The sequence below is a fragment of the Monopterus albus genome, unplaced genomic scaffold (assembly GCF_001952655.1).
Source record: "Monopterus albus unplaced genomic scaffold, M_albus_1.0 scaffold277.1, whole genome shotgun sequence".
Classification (NCBI taxonomy): domain Eukaryota; kingdom Metazoa; phylum Chordata; class Actinopteri; order Synbranchiformes; family Synbranchidae; genus Monopterus; species Monopterus albus.
Genome location: NW_018128157.1, coordinates 280,326 through 298,050, shown reverse-complemented (window position 1 = coordinate 298,050; position 17,725 = coordinate 280,326). Strand labels below are relative to the sequence as shown.

General features: G+C 46.1%; 2 protein-coding genes across 3 annotated transcripts in view; one reads left to right on the top strand and one right to left on the bottom strand.

Moving 5' to 3' along the window:
• Positions 1–1,525: 1,525 nt before the first annotated feature.
• Positions 1,526–16,059, bottom strand: abhd12 (abhydrolase domain containing 12, lysophospholipase). 2 transcript variants are annotated; one of them, XM_020622315.1, is made up of 14 exons: positions 15,971–16,059; positions 14,657–14,822; positions 7,949–8,070; positions 7,742–7,847; positions 6,027–6,146; positions 5,304–5,334; positions 4,900–4,945; positions 4,673–4,802; positions 4,554–4,591; positions 4,240–4,319; positions 4,072–4,154; positions 3,553–3,631; positions 2,905–3,032; positions 1,526–1,999 (listed from the first exon to the last, which is right to left on the bottom strand). In XM_020622315.1, the coding sequence occupies exons 2-14, from the start codon at positions 14,818–14,820 to the stop codon at positions 1,963–1,965; spliced, it is 1,164 nt and encodes a 387-aa protein (XP_020477971.1). In that variant the 5' UTR covers positions 14,821–14,822; positions 15,971–16,059; the 3' UTR covers positions 1,526–1,962. The 2 variants fall into 2 exon arrangements, with proteins under 2 accessions (XP_020477971.1, XP_020477972.1); XM_020622316.1 differs by lacking the exon at positions 15,971–16,059 and adding an exon at positions 15,770–15,948.
• Positions 16,060–16,193: 134 nt separating this feature from the next.
• Positions 16,194–17,725, top strand: part of gins1 (GINS complex subunit 1 (Psf1 homolog)) — a 2,090-nt gene continuing 558 nt past the window's right edge. Inside the window, exons 1-6 of the mRNA XM_020622317.1 lie at positions 16,194–16,287; positions 16,615–16,679; positions 16,847–16,945; positions 17,023–17,113; positions 17,485–17,598; positions 17,686–17,725. Of these exons, the coding sequence (XP_020477973.1) occupies positions 16,213–16,287; positions 16,615–16,679; positions 16,847–16,945; positions 17,023–17,113; positions 17,485–17,598; positions 17,686–17,725 (484 nt within the window). The 5' untranslated portion in view covers positions 16,194–16,212. The remainder of the gene's footprint in view (positions 16,288–16,614; positions 16,680–16,846; positions 16,946–17,022; positions 17,114–17,484; positions 17,599–17,685) is intronic.

Sequence of the window (17,725 nt, the reverse complement as noted above, 5' to 3'; positions counted from 1 at the left end):
ATTCTCAGTCACCCAGTGACTCTTAAGTGATTTTAATTTACTCGAGCTCAAAATGACTTTCACATTAACATTCAGCAAGTTGTACTTTTTGCATTTGAGACGTGGTGGGTAGTAAAGCATGTTCCGTTTGCTCGCACTAAAACTAAATTTATTCCACTGTTGCTGAAAATAAGAAAAAAGCTGTATTAGTTCAGTGAAAGTTAAAGGAAACGTGCACTGATGAATCAGTTTAACGTAAAGTCAAATTGGAAACGTGCTCCATTGATCCAGTCTTTATCTGCACGTTTGTCACGTGATTAAAGCAGCAATGGAAACGATTTTTAAATGTTCACATCATCAGACACCGACAGTTGTGTGTCAACAGTTCACTGTGGTTTTGCAGCAGTGATATTGTTCACGAAGTTTGGGTTTATTTACGCTAAATGACAGAACTGGTTCAAAATGTCAACTTACTCAGCGCGCCTTTTACAAAAGTGCTTAATTACAGTTTTGACATCTGCACTTACCTTGTAAACTGGAATTGATGGTAACTGACATGATGTGAAAGCTGCAAAAGGCCTTGATGTGACTTCACAGGTGCCTTATGGGTAATGGGGTCTGTTCAGAGTCACTGTTTACTCATGAATGTCAAGCCGTGTCTACATTGTAAGTGTTTCAGCCACGTAACCAATATGCTCCTATGTTAAGGAGCCCAGCGGTCTACGCCGCCCGCGTCTCCGCTCACGTGTCACTCATGAAGTGTATTTTTAGCCAAAAGTCTGATTTTTCAGAGCTACATGTGAAAACCACTCCAGAGCAGTGACGGCTCACGGGTTCCAACCAGAACTCGACCAAAACAGGGAAACACGTTAGTTCAGTTAAAACCAGGTCGGTCATGTGCAACATCAGACCTACTGAACACGCCGTCCTCTTTAAAGGGTGTAGCTGTCCTGTGCTGCATTGTACGAGTTGAACAGCGTAGCCAGTTAATTCTAGGAATGGGACGGTGTATCACGATACAGAATGAATCGGTTTGTATGGCTCCATACACGTGTTCTGTAAATCAAACAGCCCAACAGAACGTAACTCTCTAAACCCGGTTGTTTACATGGTCAGACCAGAACTAGAAAGGGGGGATAAAGTACAAGTACTGCACAGCCGGTCACACATGGTCCGTGAACTTTTAATTGTATCGTATATCGAAGTCACATCGTCCCATCGCTGGACTGTGCGTTTCCCTTTCCCAAAGTGTCGCTGTGCCGCCCTCTGTGTGCGTTTGTTCACCAAGTGCTTCCTATTTGTGAGTGAACACGCTCCCGGTGTAGATACAAGTGCAAGATGTGCGCCACACGTTACGTGCAGCACACACTACGCTTGTGGTGTTAGACACGGCTCAAGTCCGACTTACAAATGTTTTGTCACTTTTCACGATGCACTGTAACGAGCGCTCACGTCTGTTGCTGAAAATAAAGCGTGTAGATGGTTACGACAGCGTTTGTGTTTTTCATGTCAGGCGGAGGAAAAAACGAATGTCCCTGAAACCAAATCCAGAGGTACACAGACAAAAATATTTAATTCACAATTCAAGTCATAACAGGCCTTAAAGTGAGAAGACATTTTAAAAACAAAGACCCTAAGACCGACAGAAGAGTCGCACACGATTAGATGGACCTGGAAAGTCAAAACCACCAAGAAAAACTAACTAAAACCCTTCACACACACTGTGAAGCAGCTCCGTGTGCGTGTGGTTGTGATGAGTAGACATTAAAAATATAAAACCAGAGACGTTTCACCTCGCGTCTCTGTCAGCTTGGTTTGCTCGTCCTCCCTGTACACACTCTGGAAACACCTCCACCGGGATCTGAACCAGTGTCGGAGGAATGCTAACTGGAAGAAAAGGGAATGATGTGTGTGTGGGTGTTCAGTTCATGCAGGATGTGACCCGGGAGTGTGGCTTCAGGCTGAATGGTCCTTCTGTTTCTCCTAGTGTGCGACAGGATGAGCTGCGCCCAGGAAATCACTGTCAACACAAAGACTAGCGTTAGCACCGTCCTCAGGAGGTGTGGACAAATCAAAGCCAGACTGAACGCGCACTGTGTTTGTGCCTCAGTCCTGGGCACAGGAAGCTGGGTTTTGCACACCCAGTTTATATTTTAAAGAGACATTAAAAAGACAGAACAGTTTAGTTTAAGCAAACAGGAATCTGTTCTGTGCATCCTCGCTAGTACCCATAAATTAATGCTCAGCTTTGCTTGTGCTCATTTACTGATAATGTCTTGGAAATATAAACTGTGTGCGTGCATGTTGTGTGCTCAGGAATGAGGCATGACTCCAACGCCATACGTTTCTCCAGGCTGCACAGAACAACGGTTCTTTTGTACGTACACCGAGTTACAGCTCAGTGGAGCTGCAGAAAATCAGTTCAACAATTTTTAAAAGTGATTATTAGTTTTAGTCATTTCTCAAGCAAAACTGGCAGAAGTCTCTGGTTCCAGCTTCTTCCATGTGATGGTTTCATGCTTTTCTTTTCATATATGACAGTGAAGTGATGAGGTTTATGGTCTAATGCTCATTGTAACATTTTATAGACAAAGACTTTCTAGAGTTTCACTGGCAGGTGTTAAGTAGATAAGGCCGTTAACATTAGCTCCACCTTTACCAGCTGCAACATTAAACAGTCATAATAAATTCAGTTATTACAGAGTGAAGATTTAATTTTGCCCCATGTTCAGAACAAACAAATCCAGCTCATGAATAAACTTGAACTTGTCCATGTAGCAGCTGAGCTAGCTTTCTTAGCTTGGGGAGCTAACTTCATTAGCATGTTAGCGGTTAGCTCACCAGCTAACAGCAGTTCCCCACTCATCCCTGCGAGTCCTCTCTAGCCACTGACTGGTATGACCAAGGTGAGTGTGCTGCTGGTACCTGAGGATATTTGGCAGCTCCGGGCTCCTGTAGATGAACTTGTGCTTGTAGGCCAGAGAGGAGGGGAAGGGGACGAACCGGACCTTGTGACCGCTGAGGCTCTTTGACTGAGAAGCCAAGTTGTACAGCTGCAGGAGAAAGAAGAGGGTGTATTGTTAGTACAGGCTTCACTGTAGGCCACCACTTCAGTGATCTCCTCACATGCAGCGTTTCTTCTTCAGCCACAGCAAAGTAAAGTTCACGAGTGCCCTCTGCAAGTCTCAAAGTCATTTGCTGACTTCAGTGTAACATCAAATGCTGCAGTCACATTTGTATGTGTGGTTGCACAGCAGCCGAGTTCTCCCTGACACAAACAGCATGTAGAGTTTGTATCTGCCTGGCTGACAGAAGTTAGACTGTGGAGTGAATTCTCCATCACAGAGGCGTCTGACTCGTCCTGCAACCTGACACTGAGCCAGAAACAAAACAAAAGGAGGCTTTCATGGATTTATCTGTGTCACTGCATCATTTGTCTGACTGCCGCTGCCTGTTTCAGCCAGGACACAGAAGTTTCATCTCTGAGGTTTCCCTGATAAAAATAAAAGCTAAATAAAATTTTTAAAAATTACTCTTAAAACTCCAAGTTTAACCTGTTAACTGGTCTCATACCTTTTGGCCCAGGTGAAAGGGAACCACGCTGTCGTCCTCTGCATGGAGGATCAACACAGGACAGGAGATGTGATTCACACTGAGGAGACAAGTACAGTCAGGGACATTCTACATTAGTGTTTGTTTGTGTAGCACCACAAATCAACAGTGGAGAAGAGCGTAGCTGCAGCTGTCGCTCCAACAGCCACAAGGTGGTGCAGTTTCTACAAATGTGTAAACAAAGGTTCCTGAGCTGCCCAGAGAAAGTTTCAGAAGACCCTTCCTCAGTATGATTGTGTTTGTGTTACTGGGCTCATAAGTCTAAAAATGGTAAAAGTCTTGGTCCCTGATCAGGTTGTGAATTTCTGAAAACAACTTCTAAGACTGCTGTAAAAAAAAAAAAAAAAAAAAAAACTTTAGGGGTTCCTGAGTTCTTAAGAGAACCACATTGTCAGGAGCTTCACAACGTGGCTGGTGAAGTGAACTACAGGTCAAAGGTCAGTGCTACTGTGAACAGGAATGAGGCTGAAGGTTACGCACTTTTCATCACTGGCGAAGCGGATGTTGTTGGCCGTGATGGCGTCCAAGAAAAACCAGTCAAAGCCAGGCAGGTATCTGTACACCTGAGAAACACAAACACACACGCACTGAATACACCTGCAGCCAGGTGTGTGTGTGGAATGAATGACAGGCTGTGTGTTGTGTTACCATGGAGAAGGGGTGGCTCCGGGCCTCCTCTCTTATGTTGGTAAACGGAGACTCTAAGATCAGGGCGTGAGGAGGACTTCCTGAACACAGAAGAAGAAATATTAGTGCACTGATTGAATATTGATGGCCGACATGTTCAGTAAACGATTACAGCAGTAAGTTCTCCGACTGAAGTCAGTACTGAAATAACAGACCAGGGGAGGGGAGGGGGGGGACGGACATTGAACAGCGTCAAACTAAACATGTCTGACCGCACACACACAGATCAGTGACAACATAACATTGACTGAGATGTGCAGATGAGTGTGTCAGACCTCTGTCACACAGCCGCCTCACCAGGTTGGTGGCAACTCTGCAAAACAAAACAACCACATTTTATTAGAACATCACTGCTACTGAAATGAATGTGTGTGTGTGTGTGTGTGTGTGTTACCCCGTCCCCAGAGAGTGTCCCCAGATGTAGAGCGGCGTTTTATCCAGCTGCTTTTTCAGCCAGTCATAAATGAAGAGCGCGTCGGAGGTCATTGCCCCCTCCGATGGAGACCCATCTGAATCCCCCCAACCTGTGCACAAACACACACACACACACACACAAGTCGTTCACGCGGTCAGTGTTAAAGGCAGCTGGACTGTTAATGTGCTGATGAAGCAGTTGCTCACCTCTGTAATCAAATGTGACTACATGGTAGCCTAGTGAACTGAGGACCTGAAGGAAGACAGGCAGGCAGTCAGTCACCTGACCTTGACAGACCGCCACCACAAAGTGATACAGGTGTATCAGGTTCACAGCACAGGCCTTAAATGTTCGGTTCTGGCTGTAACCACGGTAACAGAGGAGATGACAGCTGGAGCATCAAAACACTTGGGAGATACCGTACAAACATTAAACATGCAGGACAAACATGATGACAAATATCTTTGTCGACTGACTAAATTGTGACAAACTAATTTACAAACGGTGCTAAAATGAACACTGCCGGGGACGACTAACAGTGGCTGAGGAGGAGAGCGTAAACACAATAAGACGTATTGATAAACCAGACTAAGAGCTGTGTGTGCGTCACCTTGTAGAGCTGAACTCTGTGGTCTCCTCCTCTGCAGAGAAACACAACAACTGGTCAGTAAACAGTCCGACCAATGTGACAAGTCAAAGGCCACGCAGGACACTAAGTGGCCAACGCAGCTCACAGATATAAACACGTCACGTCCAGGCTGCACCGCCCTGCTGCAGCAGGTTCAGGTCAAACAGCAGATTTGTGTTTTCATGACAAAACCAAGCGACAACATTTCACAGATGTTACAACATTTTGCTCTTCACCGTTATAATAATGTGTGACTTAGAATCTAAAACATTTCAGGAATTGGATCAAGTTGCTTCATCTTTTAAACGCAGTATTTGCCATTATGTCTCGTTGACAGTAGTCACTGCCAACATTATTATCAAAATGGTGGCATGGCAGCCATTTTCCACTGCAGTGAGACAAAACACCTCCTGGGGAAATCTCTTAACTTACAAAGGCTACGTTCATCCCAAATATTACATTACAGAACCATCACTGTAATGTAATCCACATCCTGAATGCCACCACTTCCTGTGTCAGTAATACATTCCCACATCTGTACCAAACCACACAGCTGGCGAGTCGTGGTGAGCCCGGTGAGCTAGGGTGTGGACAGGCCTGCCGCCTTTAGACACACACATGCATCAGGAGGCGGCTCTGTACCAACATGGCTGCTCACCTGCAGGTTTATAGCTATAGGCACAGAGGGGGGAGGGGGGGGTTCACCTGGTCCCTGCATTTCCATGGAGATAGAGGATGACAGGGTGGGCGGAGAGAAACATGGAGTCGTACCAGTCGCCTTGTTTTCCCTGAGCTTCTCTCCACATCTGCGCAGGAACCGTGTGCCTGAAACAAACACACACCTGAGGCAATCAGCATCTGACGCTGCAGACTAGCACAGACACACACAAGGCTGAGTCATGTTGCACTCTGACCCAAAACCGATTAGATGTGTAATCAGCAACCTAAAGCACAAGTTCAAAACGACAGTGAGGTGTCTATGGACAGTGACGCTGGTTTTCTAGCTCTGATCCTTCCTGCTGTTCACACTGGACATTAGCAGATCAGTTCATAATGTGGTTTCAGTGTAAGCGATGGAGAATAGCTCATTAACACTGTTACTAAAGTAGCTCCTGAATCCATAAAGAGAGAGTCCTGCTGCTGAGCACATCTTACTGAGCTATGCAGCATCTTAATGTTTAACATTTCACAGTGGATTATTGTCATAGGTTGATGAACTGTGGTACTTTTTGGCACTGGACAGTGAAACTGCGTGCACTCTTACGTATTTACCAAGGAAACTGGACGTTGTGTGTTTGGTCTCAGCAGCATGTAGTTTGAGAAGAGGATGACAGAGGGGAGCGCTGCCTGGGATCCACATCTCAAACAACCACCCAGAGAGAAAAGCTTAAGTCTTCTCAGAAGGCTACAGGAGGTCCGAACGGCACCACGGCCGAGAGCGCCCCCTCACACTGTGCAGCAGAGACCTGGTCACAGCAGCACAAGCTGCCTCACCTGGATACACCCTGATAAACAGGCTTATCAGGGAGCCAACACTCCCCAGACTCCACCTGGCTGTGCCTCCTGTACAGAGATCAGGATCAGCCTCTGTGGCGGCCACAGCCCCCCCACGAGATGCTGCTGCCGGCCTTCCAGCACTGCTTCTGTAAATAGTGTGCATCTGTGTCATGTAAAGACTGGGACTTGTCATTTTCTTTTATTTCTTTGTGTCCTGATGTTTGCTGTAGTCCAGAGCTGCCAGACAGACTTTGTTGTTGCATCTACAGTGACAAGTCTTATCTTCTAGCTTCGCCTAGGGCGTTCCTGTTGAGCGAGGAGAGAATGGACGTGAACAGAAACACCCTGCTCAGGAGAGCAGGTCTAACACGTGCCTGCACGGCGGCTGCTGCTCATCAGAGATGTCGGTGTTAAGAACAGGCGAGGAAGGAGTCGGGGGTGTGTGATCCACAGGAGGATGTGAGGGGCTGTGACAGTCTTTCACATCAAACTGATCTTGAGCTGACTGCAGTTCCATTGGCTTCTTCAACCAGTGTTCAGTAAACTCACATTGTTCTGTGCTACATCTCAGTCTACACGTGCACAGCCCAGACACCAGGTCCTTATCAGCAGAGGTGCATTCAAATGAACACTGCTGGCTGAGCTCATTTACATCAGTAGCTGGGGAATACGCTGCTACTGTGAACTGGAAAAGTGCAGCGATGCACTGACAGGACTTGACAGGTGACGTAAACACACCGTTCTTCATCTGATGAAATGTTTCAGCTGTGCCCACAATTTAAAACCCAGATCAACTGGAAGTGTCTGTTGGTTTGGCAACGTGAGGAGTCAGCAGCTAACCACACACCTGAACCTGTCTGTGATGTCACAGGCCGTGTGTGTGTGTGTGTGTGTGTGTGTGTGTGTGTGTGTGTGCGCGTTACCAGACTCCGATCTTGAATCCAGCTTCTGGCTGCAGGTAGAAGTTGTGTGTGTGGTTCAATCCCTGGTCCAGGGGTCGCTTCAGGTCGATGAAGTATGGCATCCTCACTGAGGGGGGCAGAGGTCAGAGGTCACTGACATATCTAATAACAGATAAATAAAATAAGTCAGTTGTGCCAGCAGTGGCGGTTTGTGGAGGAAACACTGACCGAAGTTGAGGAAGACGAGTTTGGCCTGGATGGACGGGCAGAGTTTGACGATGACGGGGATGGAGACGTAGACGACAAGCAGCCACAACATGATCCTCTTCAGCTTCCCCAGCAGCCCCAACCTACGGACACACGAGACGGCCATGTTTTACTTTTAACATCAAGTCAGCATGTGACAGCCGGTCACAAACAGAGAGGCCACCAGCACATCAGTAAGAGAAGAAGAAGAAAGGAAAATGAAGAAAAACCAAAAAGAAGAAGGCGACTCTTTTACTTCAGCACAGGACCTGAGTAGCTCTTCCACCTCAGACCTGGACTGTGAGACACTGTAGCACCAGGCTGCAGCAGGTCCAGGTCCATGTGAGGCCATTGTCAGCATGTAAGCCGAGTGGTTCTGCTGCCGTTACAGTATCCAGCAGCTCTGTGAGCTTCAATTATTCATCCACCAAAGACAGCGTGTCGAGTCAGCAGGACCTCCACAGTCTGGAGCCGTTCTACCATCCAGACCAGAAACACGTTAAACCCAAAGGACGGTTGATCACATACAGACGGCGAGAAGTGAACGGAGGCATCAGAATCTGTGAGTGGTCGCTTCCAGGATGACGGCGCCCCATCCACAGAGCACAAGGGGTCACTGACCGGTTTGATAGTAATCGACAAACACATAAATCTGTTCCTCCAACTGGACTTCCTGGGTCCTGTGTCACCGCTCCATGGCTCGTTTTAACCCAGAACAAAATCTGTGTCAATCTAGCTTTTTATCAGAGAGCTTGATGCTTTTCTTTGGGGCCAAAGGGAACCTCTGGGTTTTGGACTGCTGCTCCCAGGACTCCACCTTGGTCTCTGGGAAATTGTTACAGGTACTTTTCCTTATTTTCTGTCACTTTATAGACAAGACATGATCTGCAGACTCACCTATGACAGTAAGTTGGAGCCTGCCGAGGGGGACGGGGCCGTAGAGGTGGAGAGGAATTCCCTCTGCAGCACTGTGCTCTGTCTGTGTCCAGCTGCAGGAAGCTGAGCTGCAGCTTCATCGTCTTGCTGCGTGCTGCAGCCTCAAGGTCACACAGAGGTGAGTGCAGAGAGGCGGGGCTGGGACCCGACAGTGCAGGAGCTCAACCACAGGCTAACGGTTATGTCACCTCATTGGACCACAAAGAGTCTGCTTCTGGTCCGACAGACACTCACCGTTACCTGTCACAGACTGAAATCTCCTCCCATGTGTTCAGTCTGTTCATATCCACCTCACATTATACTGTGAAGTGTGTCTGAAGCCTTTTCAGCGGGACGCTGCGCCAGTGGAAAGCCTGGAGGCCCCCAGTGCAGCCGAGTGCTGTCACATTCTGTCGAGTACTTTCCTGATCAACCTAATTTTTATCTAAAAGATGTCAGCAAACTGAAAAATGCCAATAACTAGTCCAACATTCAGATGTTATTTAAAACCCAGGGTGCAGTTTGTCAAGGTTCAAACTCCCCAGCAATCCTACCTTTTCCTCTTTCTTCATACTTGTGTGTCAGAGGAGCCAGGGGCTGTGGAAAGCTGTGCACGCCACCTCCTGCACCACCACTGTGCAAGTCCCCCCACTCGTGGAGAAACAGTGAGCCACTGCTCATGGATTTGAGTTCATGGGACATGTAAAACCATATGTGACTCTTAGTTAACAGGGGGAGACATTCTGCGCTGGATCAACACAAAACCTCTAAAGTTAAATTGCTGAACTCGACTGAAGTTTGTTGCCTTTTGACCTTTCTCAACGTTTTCTTTTTTTTTTTTTTTTTTACAGTGCAGAAAACCAGGACAATAAAGGACAGTTGCACAACAACCAGAGACTATGTGATACTGGTTTTTACTGGCCTGTTTACATGAACACAAGGAAGCAGGTCAAGACATGACACCCACTGATGCACAGTCATAATAAGGGCTGAACAATTTCAGCAAATATCTGATTGTATCTTTGTTTTTCAGGTTATAAAACCAAGAAAAAGACAAAGATCAAATGTTGCAAATTGAAAAATGTGAAAATCCTGAAGAATCCTACAGTACTGGCAGTCAGTGAACGCCACACACGGTGCAGAGGTGAACTGATTAGTCGATCGTTTGATTGACGGAGACATAATCTGCAGTCATTTGATAAGTGACCGGTCAGCAAGGAGACTCCTGCAGAGGAACCAGGTGTCTGAGGGAATGACGCTGCTTTTCTTTGTCATGTATCATTGATCCTTAACATCAGGGGATTGTTCAACATTGGTCAAACAAGATGTTTGAAGATGCAGCAAAATGTTTCATAAACTAAATGATGAACAGAAAACAATCTGCCTCCAAGGAATCAGTAATGAAGATAACTGTTAGCTGCAACCCTAACGGCGAGTCAAGGAGACTGCAGATGTTTTTATTTTTTTACATCCATCACCTGGAAAACTTCTGAAGACTTCTACAGTGGGTTCACTGAGTGCTTCAGATTCCTGCAAAACAAATGCAGCCACAGCTTCCAACATCCTACAGCTACATCCCAGTTTCCTTATTTGATCGCTCCTCACTCGACCTGAAGTCGCTCTGGTCTCCGATCTTAAACGACGCCCTACGCTCTTGCTCAAGCTCTGAGGAGCTGTGAGTGAGGATACACAACTGCATCCTCGCCAAAGTCTTATGGAGTGACACGCCCCTTCATCGGAAATCAGTTGGTGATTGGATGCTTCAGATGAAGGATCAGAGAAGAGGACACCCCATGTCTAAAACCTGCCTCCTCGCATCTTATGTGGGCGGGACTAAGACACAAAGAAAAGACAAGTGAGGGAAACATGTCTGCTATTAAAAGGAAATGGGATTTATCCAGGACTGTTCTCACATGTTAGTCTGTCTCTTGGCACCTTTTGACTTCCTGTCTGCTCCAGGCCGACTTGTTCCCACTGAAGATGTACAGTAAATCTGTAAAAACCCCTCACAAACATACGGTTTCATTTTCAAACAAGGCCCAGAGGTTTTCCAACACGCTGCCCTGGGCAGTGCAGGCAGAGCTCAGTGACGCTGTACAAAGTGACGCCCGTTCTCAGCCCGTGGAGCTGCTTGTGTGAGGTTAATAGCTGGTGGACGACAGCGGAGGTCTACGGCACAGAGCGATGAGCTGAACCCGGGTCTGGACTCACACACAACACGGTGAGGACACCACGTTCACTGGTGCTGCTGGCCTCTCGATATGAATAAGATGTATGATGGTGCATGTGACAAAGTACTGCAAAGGTCAGAGGTCAGCAGTGTGTCTGCTGAATCAGGAATGGGTAAGTGAGGTCACTTCAAGTCATGTGAGAAGTCAGACGCTGACTCAGCCCAATAGGAAGCACACTTCTTCTTTCAATCAGCTGGAAAGTCATGACACCGCTCAGTGACGCAAGAATCAAATCCGTGACACGTCAGCAGACGTCCGGCCTCGAACATTAAAGACAAGTGGTCTAAAACCCAGATGTGTTCTCATTCTGTCACAGGTGTGACTTGGGTCACCATCCACAGAGGATGCCATTACTGCTGCTCTCCATCCAGCCCTCACCCACCTAGATTCAAAGAACTCTTGCATGTGAATGCTGTTCCTAGACTTCAGTTCAGAATTCAACACAATCATTCCCCAGCTGCTTACACACAAACTTGGACACCTCAGACTCAAAACCTCTCTCTGCAGCTGGGTGCTGGACGTTCTAACAGGGAGGCCACAAAATGTGCGGGTCGACAGCAACATCCCTAAGACCATCACGCTGAGCACAGGGGCTCCACAGGGGTGTGTGCTCAGCCCATTGCTCTTCACACTGCTGACCCACGACTGTGTACCCGGAAAGTTGAAGGTTCGAATCTTGGTGCCTCAGACCCCTGACGTCCTCACGCTCTGGTCTCCTGCTCATGTGCAGGCGACACTGCACACACGGTCAGTTGTTTTACTGCTTTATTGTTAGGTTTCTTTTGGACTTGATTGGTGTGCAGCAGCTTGAGTTGTACTTTTTGTGTGAACTGTGCTTTATAAATAAAGTTGCATTAATTTAGATTTCACATCTCTTTAAAGGGCACAACACCTGAAACCTGCACAAACTGACTACAGCGTTTTAAAGGAGCATTCTGCTGTTTTAGCAGCTGTACAGATGCCACAACTTCTCTGTTTTCATTTTTAACTGGCCGGTGTTTAAGACTGTGTTTCTGGATGTCTGAGCTAAGCTGCTGTTACAGGAGTAATCCGATCCACACTGACAGATGAGGTGACGTCACTGAGCACTGACCCAGTCTGGGTCCCACACCGTTGTGCACGCCACAACTACTGTGTAACATCAGCATCTGAAGAAGGCCTCTTTTTAATGTCTGTTGGCTGCAGGGTTGGAGTTACTTCTTATTACTTCAAATTAACTTTTGCATATGAATGTCAAACTGTGGGAGCAGACATTAGGCTCGTGCACTCATGTGGAAGCAGCTGTATGCACCTGATGGAACGTTTCTGTTTCAGCCCTCCAGCAGCAGCCAGGTGAGTTTGATCTTTTAGTTTTAGTCACTTTTCTCAGCTGTAGTCACAGGGTCTAAAGATATTTTAGTCTCATTTTTGTCCTTGACCCCTGCAGTTGAGGAGGAGCTGCAGCCTTCATCAGACAGCATCTGTCATGTCCTGATGCTCTGCTGTTGCATCTCACAGGCACTAACTAAGGGAGGTGACAGTGGGGCGGTGGGCAGAGCAGTCGTCTCCCAACCGGAAAGTTGAAGGTTCGAATCTTGGTGCCTGCAGTCCACATGTTGAAGCGTCCTTGGGCAAGACACTGAACCCCCAAGTTGCCCGTGATGGCAGTGCACATGCACGCAGCGGCCCAGGGCCCCTCGGCTCCTCGGCTCCAAACAAAATTCCGTTGTACGTGTTACAGTGACAATAAAATAAAGCTTCTTCTTCTAACGCCCTGCAGTGTCCTCTACCAGCATCTTACCGTTTTAGTTCAGGTCAACCTCCTGCTGGAGTTTAAGCTGCAGAGCAGCTCTAATGAGGATTAGACAGGAGAGGAGGCGTAAACTCATCAGGACACAAATCAGGAGCCTCGTGTATCAAGTACAGACTAAGTGTGTGTGTGTGTGGGGACTGTAGCAACCAGAAAACTGTGTTTTTATAACCTGTGTATGCACATCTTCACACAGTGAGCAATAAATCTACAGCTGTTCAGCTTAGCAGAGACTCATTTACACACAGAAACACCAGCATGGACAAACAGCCCTCTGAAAGTCCTGCAACCTTAATGTGCAGAGGGAACAACAGCAGTGTAGTCACTGAGATCACAGCATAAGAAGTCAAAACCTGCCAGTCAGACTGTTTGACATGTCCAAAGATCAGCGTGTGGACAAGTGGCTGAAGAAACACTCAGCTTTTACTTAAGTCAGAGTAGAAACACTTTCAAGTAAAAGTCATGCATTCAAAAGCAGTACATGAGTATGACCAGGAAAAGTGCTTAAAATATTAAAAAGAAAAGCAGGAAATGCTTGTTTGTGAGGGAGAGAAGGTTTGCACTGGAAACGGTGGCCAGACTCTCCCAGGTCAATAACCAAAGCCGATCAGCTTCAGAGTTATCAATCTGGACCTCCAGCATTTAGATCAAGTGGCTGCTGGGTTGAAAAAAGTCTCCCTGGGAGCGCCGCAGAGACACCAAATCCAACCTGGTCCTCGTCCTTCTCGGAGTCCTACCTCAGTAAGGTGAGGACACACAGACAGGAAACACAATGAACCTCCATAACCTCACTGAGAAACCAGAGCAGAGGCTGGAGAACCTGCCCGAGAGTCCTCCTGTTTCTAAGTTCCCTTCAGTGTCACATGGATCCAGTGACAGTTGTGTGTACGTCCATGGGGACACCGCACACAGGAGCTGCTCGTAGTGGGGACGCTGTGACTTATGGCTTTAAGTTTTCCCTTCACCTCTTCTGTTCCCTAACGTGCCTGTGTGTTGTTTCCACCCAGAAGATTAGCAACACAAAAGTCACATTTCACGGTGCAGCTCTGTTCCAACTCATCTGCAGCTTCCAGTCTGACCAGCTCATCCATCTTTGTGAAACCAGTCTGACTAGTCAGCTGGAGTCACGTCAGCTCAGAGTCTAAAAACCGGTTTAATGTGGGTGTATAAATAGTTGGTAAAAATTTCAGATATTCAAACAAAACCTTTAAAAAAAAGAAGCAAAGTTTCTGAGGAGATTGTGAAATTATACATTAGCATATTACCAACCATTAAAATTTAAAATGGGATATGTTGAGTGGCCCCATTTTGCTTGTTTTGTCTGAATTTATTTATTCATTTATTTTTTATTCATGTATTCATTTATTTTTCAATGTCCTTATTAATGCGTTTGGTTCTTCATATTTGATTTACATTAATTTTGCACTTATTTAAATGTTTTATTTTAATGTAAATGTGTTATTTTCATCTCTAATTGTTGTATTTTAATCTGTTTATTGGACTAGATTAGGACGTTTGAAGTATATTTTAAAATCTAAAACTAGTATTTCAAAAAGACTTATTTCTATGTTGAAACTGCCTTTTTAAATATAAAATCTATTAACTTCACGCCATTTGTTTAAAGCGGTCACTTATCTTAGAGCAAAGCGTTTGTCCCTGATGTTCTTACAGTTTCAACTAAACACAGTAAATAACCTCTTTAGACAGACTAACAGATGCAGGTGCTGACACGTCTGTCCCGGTTCCCGGTCTCACCTCCTGAACGGTTTCCCCATGCTCCGCTCCTTTCCCGGGCCCTGCCGGTCGCCCGCTGCGGGCCCTGCTGCTCCTCTGCCGTTACGCTGCTTCAGGTCCTTGTTGTGCAGCAAAGTGCCGGTGGTCCCGCTGTCATGTTCCAGCGGGTTATTCCGCTTTCGCATCACTGGAAACGTTAAAGAAACAAGTGTTACACGGGAAAAAGCGACTACGGAGCCGCTGCTGCGGGCCTGTCAGCGGGGAGGAGACCGATGCTGACGGAGCAGTGGGAGCCGGTAAAGACGGAGCTGAGCCCCACTATACCTCCTGCTGTTCGTGCTCTCTCTGCACTGACATCCGCAGGGAGCAGCTGATCTGCACCGAGCAGTCGCAACCAATCATGAAGCAGAAACTCAACCACGTGGTCTCTTTGTGCTGCGTCCACGTCCTCTGGGGAGCGTCGGAGCAACGGCAACGAAAACAGAATCAGTTCATAGAAAAGATAGATGGTGCCTTCAAATGCACTTCATAAGGTTATGTATATACAGTGTATATACAGAGAGTTCTCTCACTACTCTCGATCTTTTTGGGTGCAAACAACAAAACGAACCAAAGTACAGAAAAGAAAATGTAACAAGGCTAAAAAGTAGCAAACAATTGGCCTTTTAACTGAAAAATCTTAAATGATGGCACTTATGATCGTTAATAATAATTCCTAGTAGGGATAAATCGATCTGCCGTTTCCCCAGTGGTGGAAGACGTACTCAGATATTTTACTTTAAAAGTGGAAATCCCGTTGAATTACACGGTGCATTGTATACAACAGAAAAGTGAGATCGCCATCATTTGACACGCTGGAATCTGAGTATTTTACGTTTAAAATATTTGATTGGAAAATGACAATCGACTATCAAAGTAGATGCCGATATTTTTCTGATCGAATAATCGTTTTAAAAACAGTCCTTATGCTGAAATCAAAAACCAAATGTGCCGGAAAGTCAAACTAACATTTCAAACCTGAAGACAAAATCTGGTTTTTCCAGTGGAACCCGAATGAAGCACCAAAAGGAGCGACGTAGTTAGCAGTGAAGCTAAAAAGCGATATAACAAACCACTGTATTATATTACACTTACATAACAGTTTAATACGAGCACACACACTTCGTTTTTATGGCTGTGGTGGCTCTCATGCGAAGGTGTTTCTCGGTTTAATTTTAGTTTTCGCCCTTTTCGCTAAGCGAGACCACACTGCGGGCTTACAAGCTGTGCTGTTACGGTGATAAACTGCTGGTTTAAGACCCTACTTCTCAACAGAAATAAAGTGCACATCCTTACCTCTCAGTCTACTAATTATAAAGCGGCTTCACTGCATATCTGTGTTAAATGTAAATGTTAAAATGCTGCAGTGGCAGGTCGTTTTTCTGTTTGACGTTTGAGCTAAAGAGGCAGCCGTAGCGCCTCGTCATCGTGTCACGTGATCACAATACAGCGTTGCCGCGAAAGTAAACTACCCGCTTAGTTAATTTGAAAATAGTTGAAATTAGTTTTGTGCTTTTTGTTTGTTTTACGATCTCACGATGTTTTGTGAAAAAGCCATAGAATTAATCAGAGAGCTGCACCGGATGAGCGACGGACAACTGCCTGCGTTTAATGTGAGTAACGCTCCGTCATTCTCTGAGCTGCTAAAACCGCGACCTTCATTCAGAAATCGGACATTTTAAACTTATGGTGGTGAGCAACAGAAACACACGCGTCATAGGAATACCCCCGATAGATTTTTATACAACATAGAAGCTATATCACGTTTCGGCTTCGACTTAAAGCAGGAGTTTTGAATTAAATTCAGTAGGAAAAGGTTTTACACACGAGGTTTAAAACGTGAGCAGGATCTGATGCATTGTTGTGATGAACTCTAGTGGAACCTGTTCGAGTTTAAATCAACTTCAAACAGTAAAAACTGAAATTTTGTGTGTTTTCAGGAAGATGGACTGCGGCAGGTTCTACAGGAGATGCAGACACTCTACGAACAGAACCAGCGAGATGTGTGAGTGCTCAGAAAGGTTTTAAGACACTGTTCATGTGATCTCTTGTTGTCTTGTTTTACTTGATAGTCTGTCAAAGTTTACACTTTATGTTTTTTAGGAGGAGAAACACCTTGTGCGCTGCTGAAGACTGGTGAAGATTCATCACGTCTCTCTATTTGTGTTTCAGGAACGAGGTGAAGTCTGCAGATCGAGCCGACTTGATGCCCTCCATCAAACTGCGTCATTGCTGCCTGCTGAGGAACCAGCGCTGCCTCACTGCCTACCTGTAACTTTCACACCTGTGCATCATGTGACCATCACATTTAAAGATAATTTTTAAAGATGACGTGTTTATTCTGTCAGCTACGACCGTATGCTGAGGATCCGAGCCCTGCGGTGGGAATATGGCAGCGTCCTGCCCGGCAGCGTCCAGTTCCACATGTGTGCAGAGGAGGTGAGTCATCAGCTCAGGTGGGCCCAAACAGGAGGTCTGACACTGGTACCGAGTTGTAAACATCAGTAAACCTGGGAAACACAGGAGGCGACACAAAGTATGTGATTATAATAAACAGTAGGTGTGATATTGGGTAATTACCAGAACATTTATTCAAGCACTGTACTTGGGTACTCTACTTCATATCTGGACTTTACTACATTTAAGAGGTAAATCTGGTTAGACTACCGGCCAAATACAACAAATACAAAAAGTGTTTGAAGATGTCACCATGGGAAGTAGTGGGGACGCTTTTCACTCCTTTGTTGTATTTTTTACTATGAGTCTTTCCACATGAAGAGAATGTGTGTGTGTGTGTGTGTGTGTCTCAGCTGCAGTGGTTCAGTCAGTATAAGAAGTCTCTGGCTTCCTTCATGCGCTCTCTGAGGGACGGTGGTCTGGATATCACTCAGGACATGAAGCCTCCAAAGAGCCTTTACATTGAGGTGAGATGCTCCAGTTGTTCCTCCTCTGACCTCCAACTGCAGCCCGACTTCATGACGCTCACACTGTCATGTTTGTGTGTTTTCCAGGTGAGGTGCTTGAAGGACCACGGCGAGTTAGAGATCGATG

Bases quoted from the DNA above. Each gene is read 5' to 3' on its own strand.
- abhd12 (XM_020622315.1), bottom strand. From the start codon at position 14,820: ATGCGAAAGCGGAATAACCCGCTGGAACATGACAGCGGGACCACCGGC. The intron at 5,335-6,026 runs GTGAACCCCCCC...GTTTCTCTGCAG, and splicing joins CATGGAAATGCAGGGACCAG to AGGAGGAGACCACAGAGTTC. The intron at 4,803-4,899 runs GTGAGCAACTGC...GTTTGTGCACAG, and splicing joins AGTCACATTTGATTACAGAG to GTTGGGGGGATTCAGATGGG.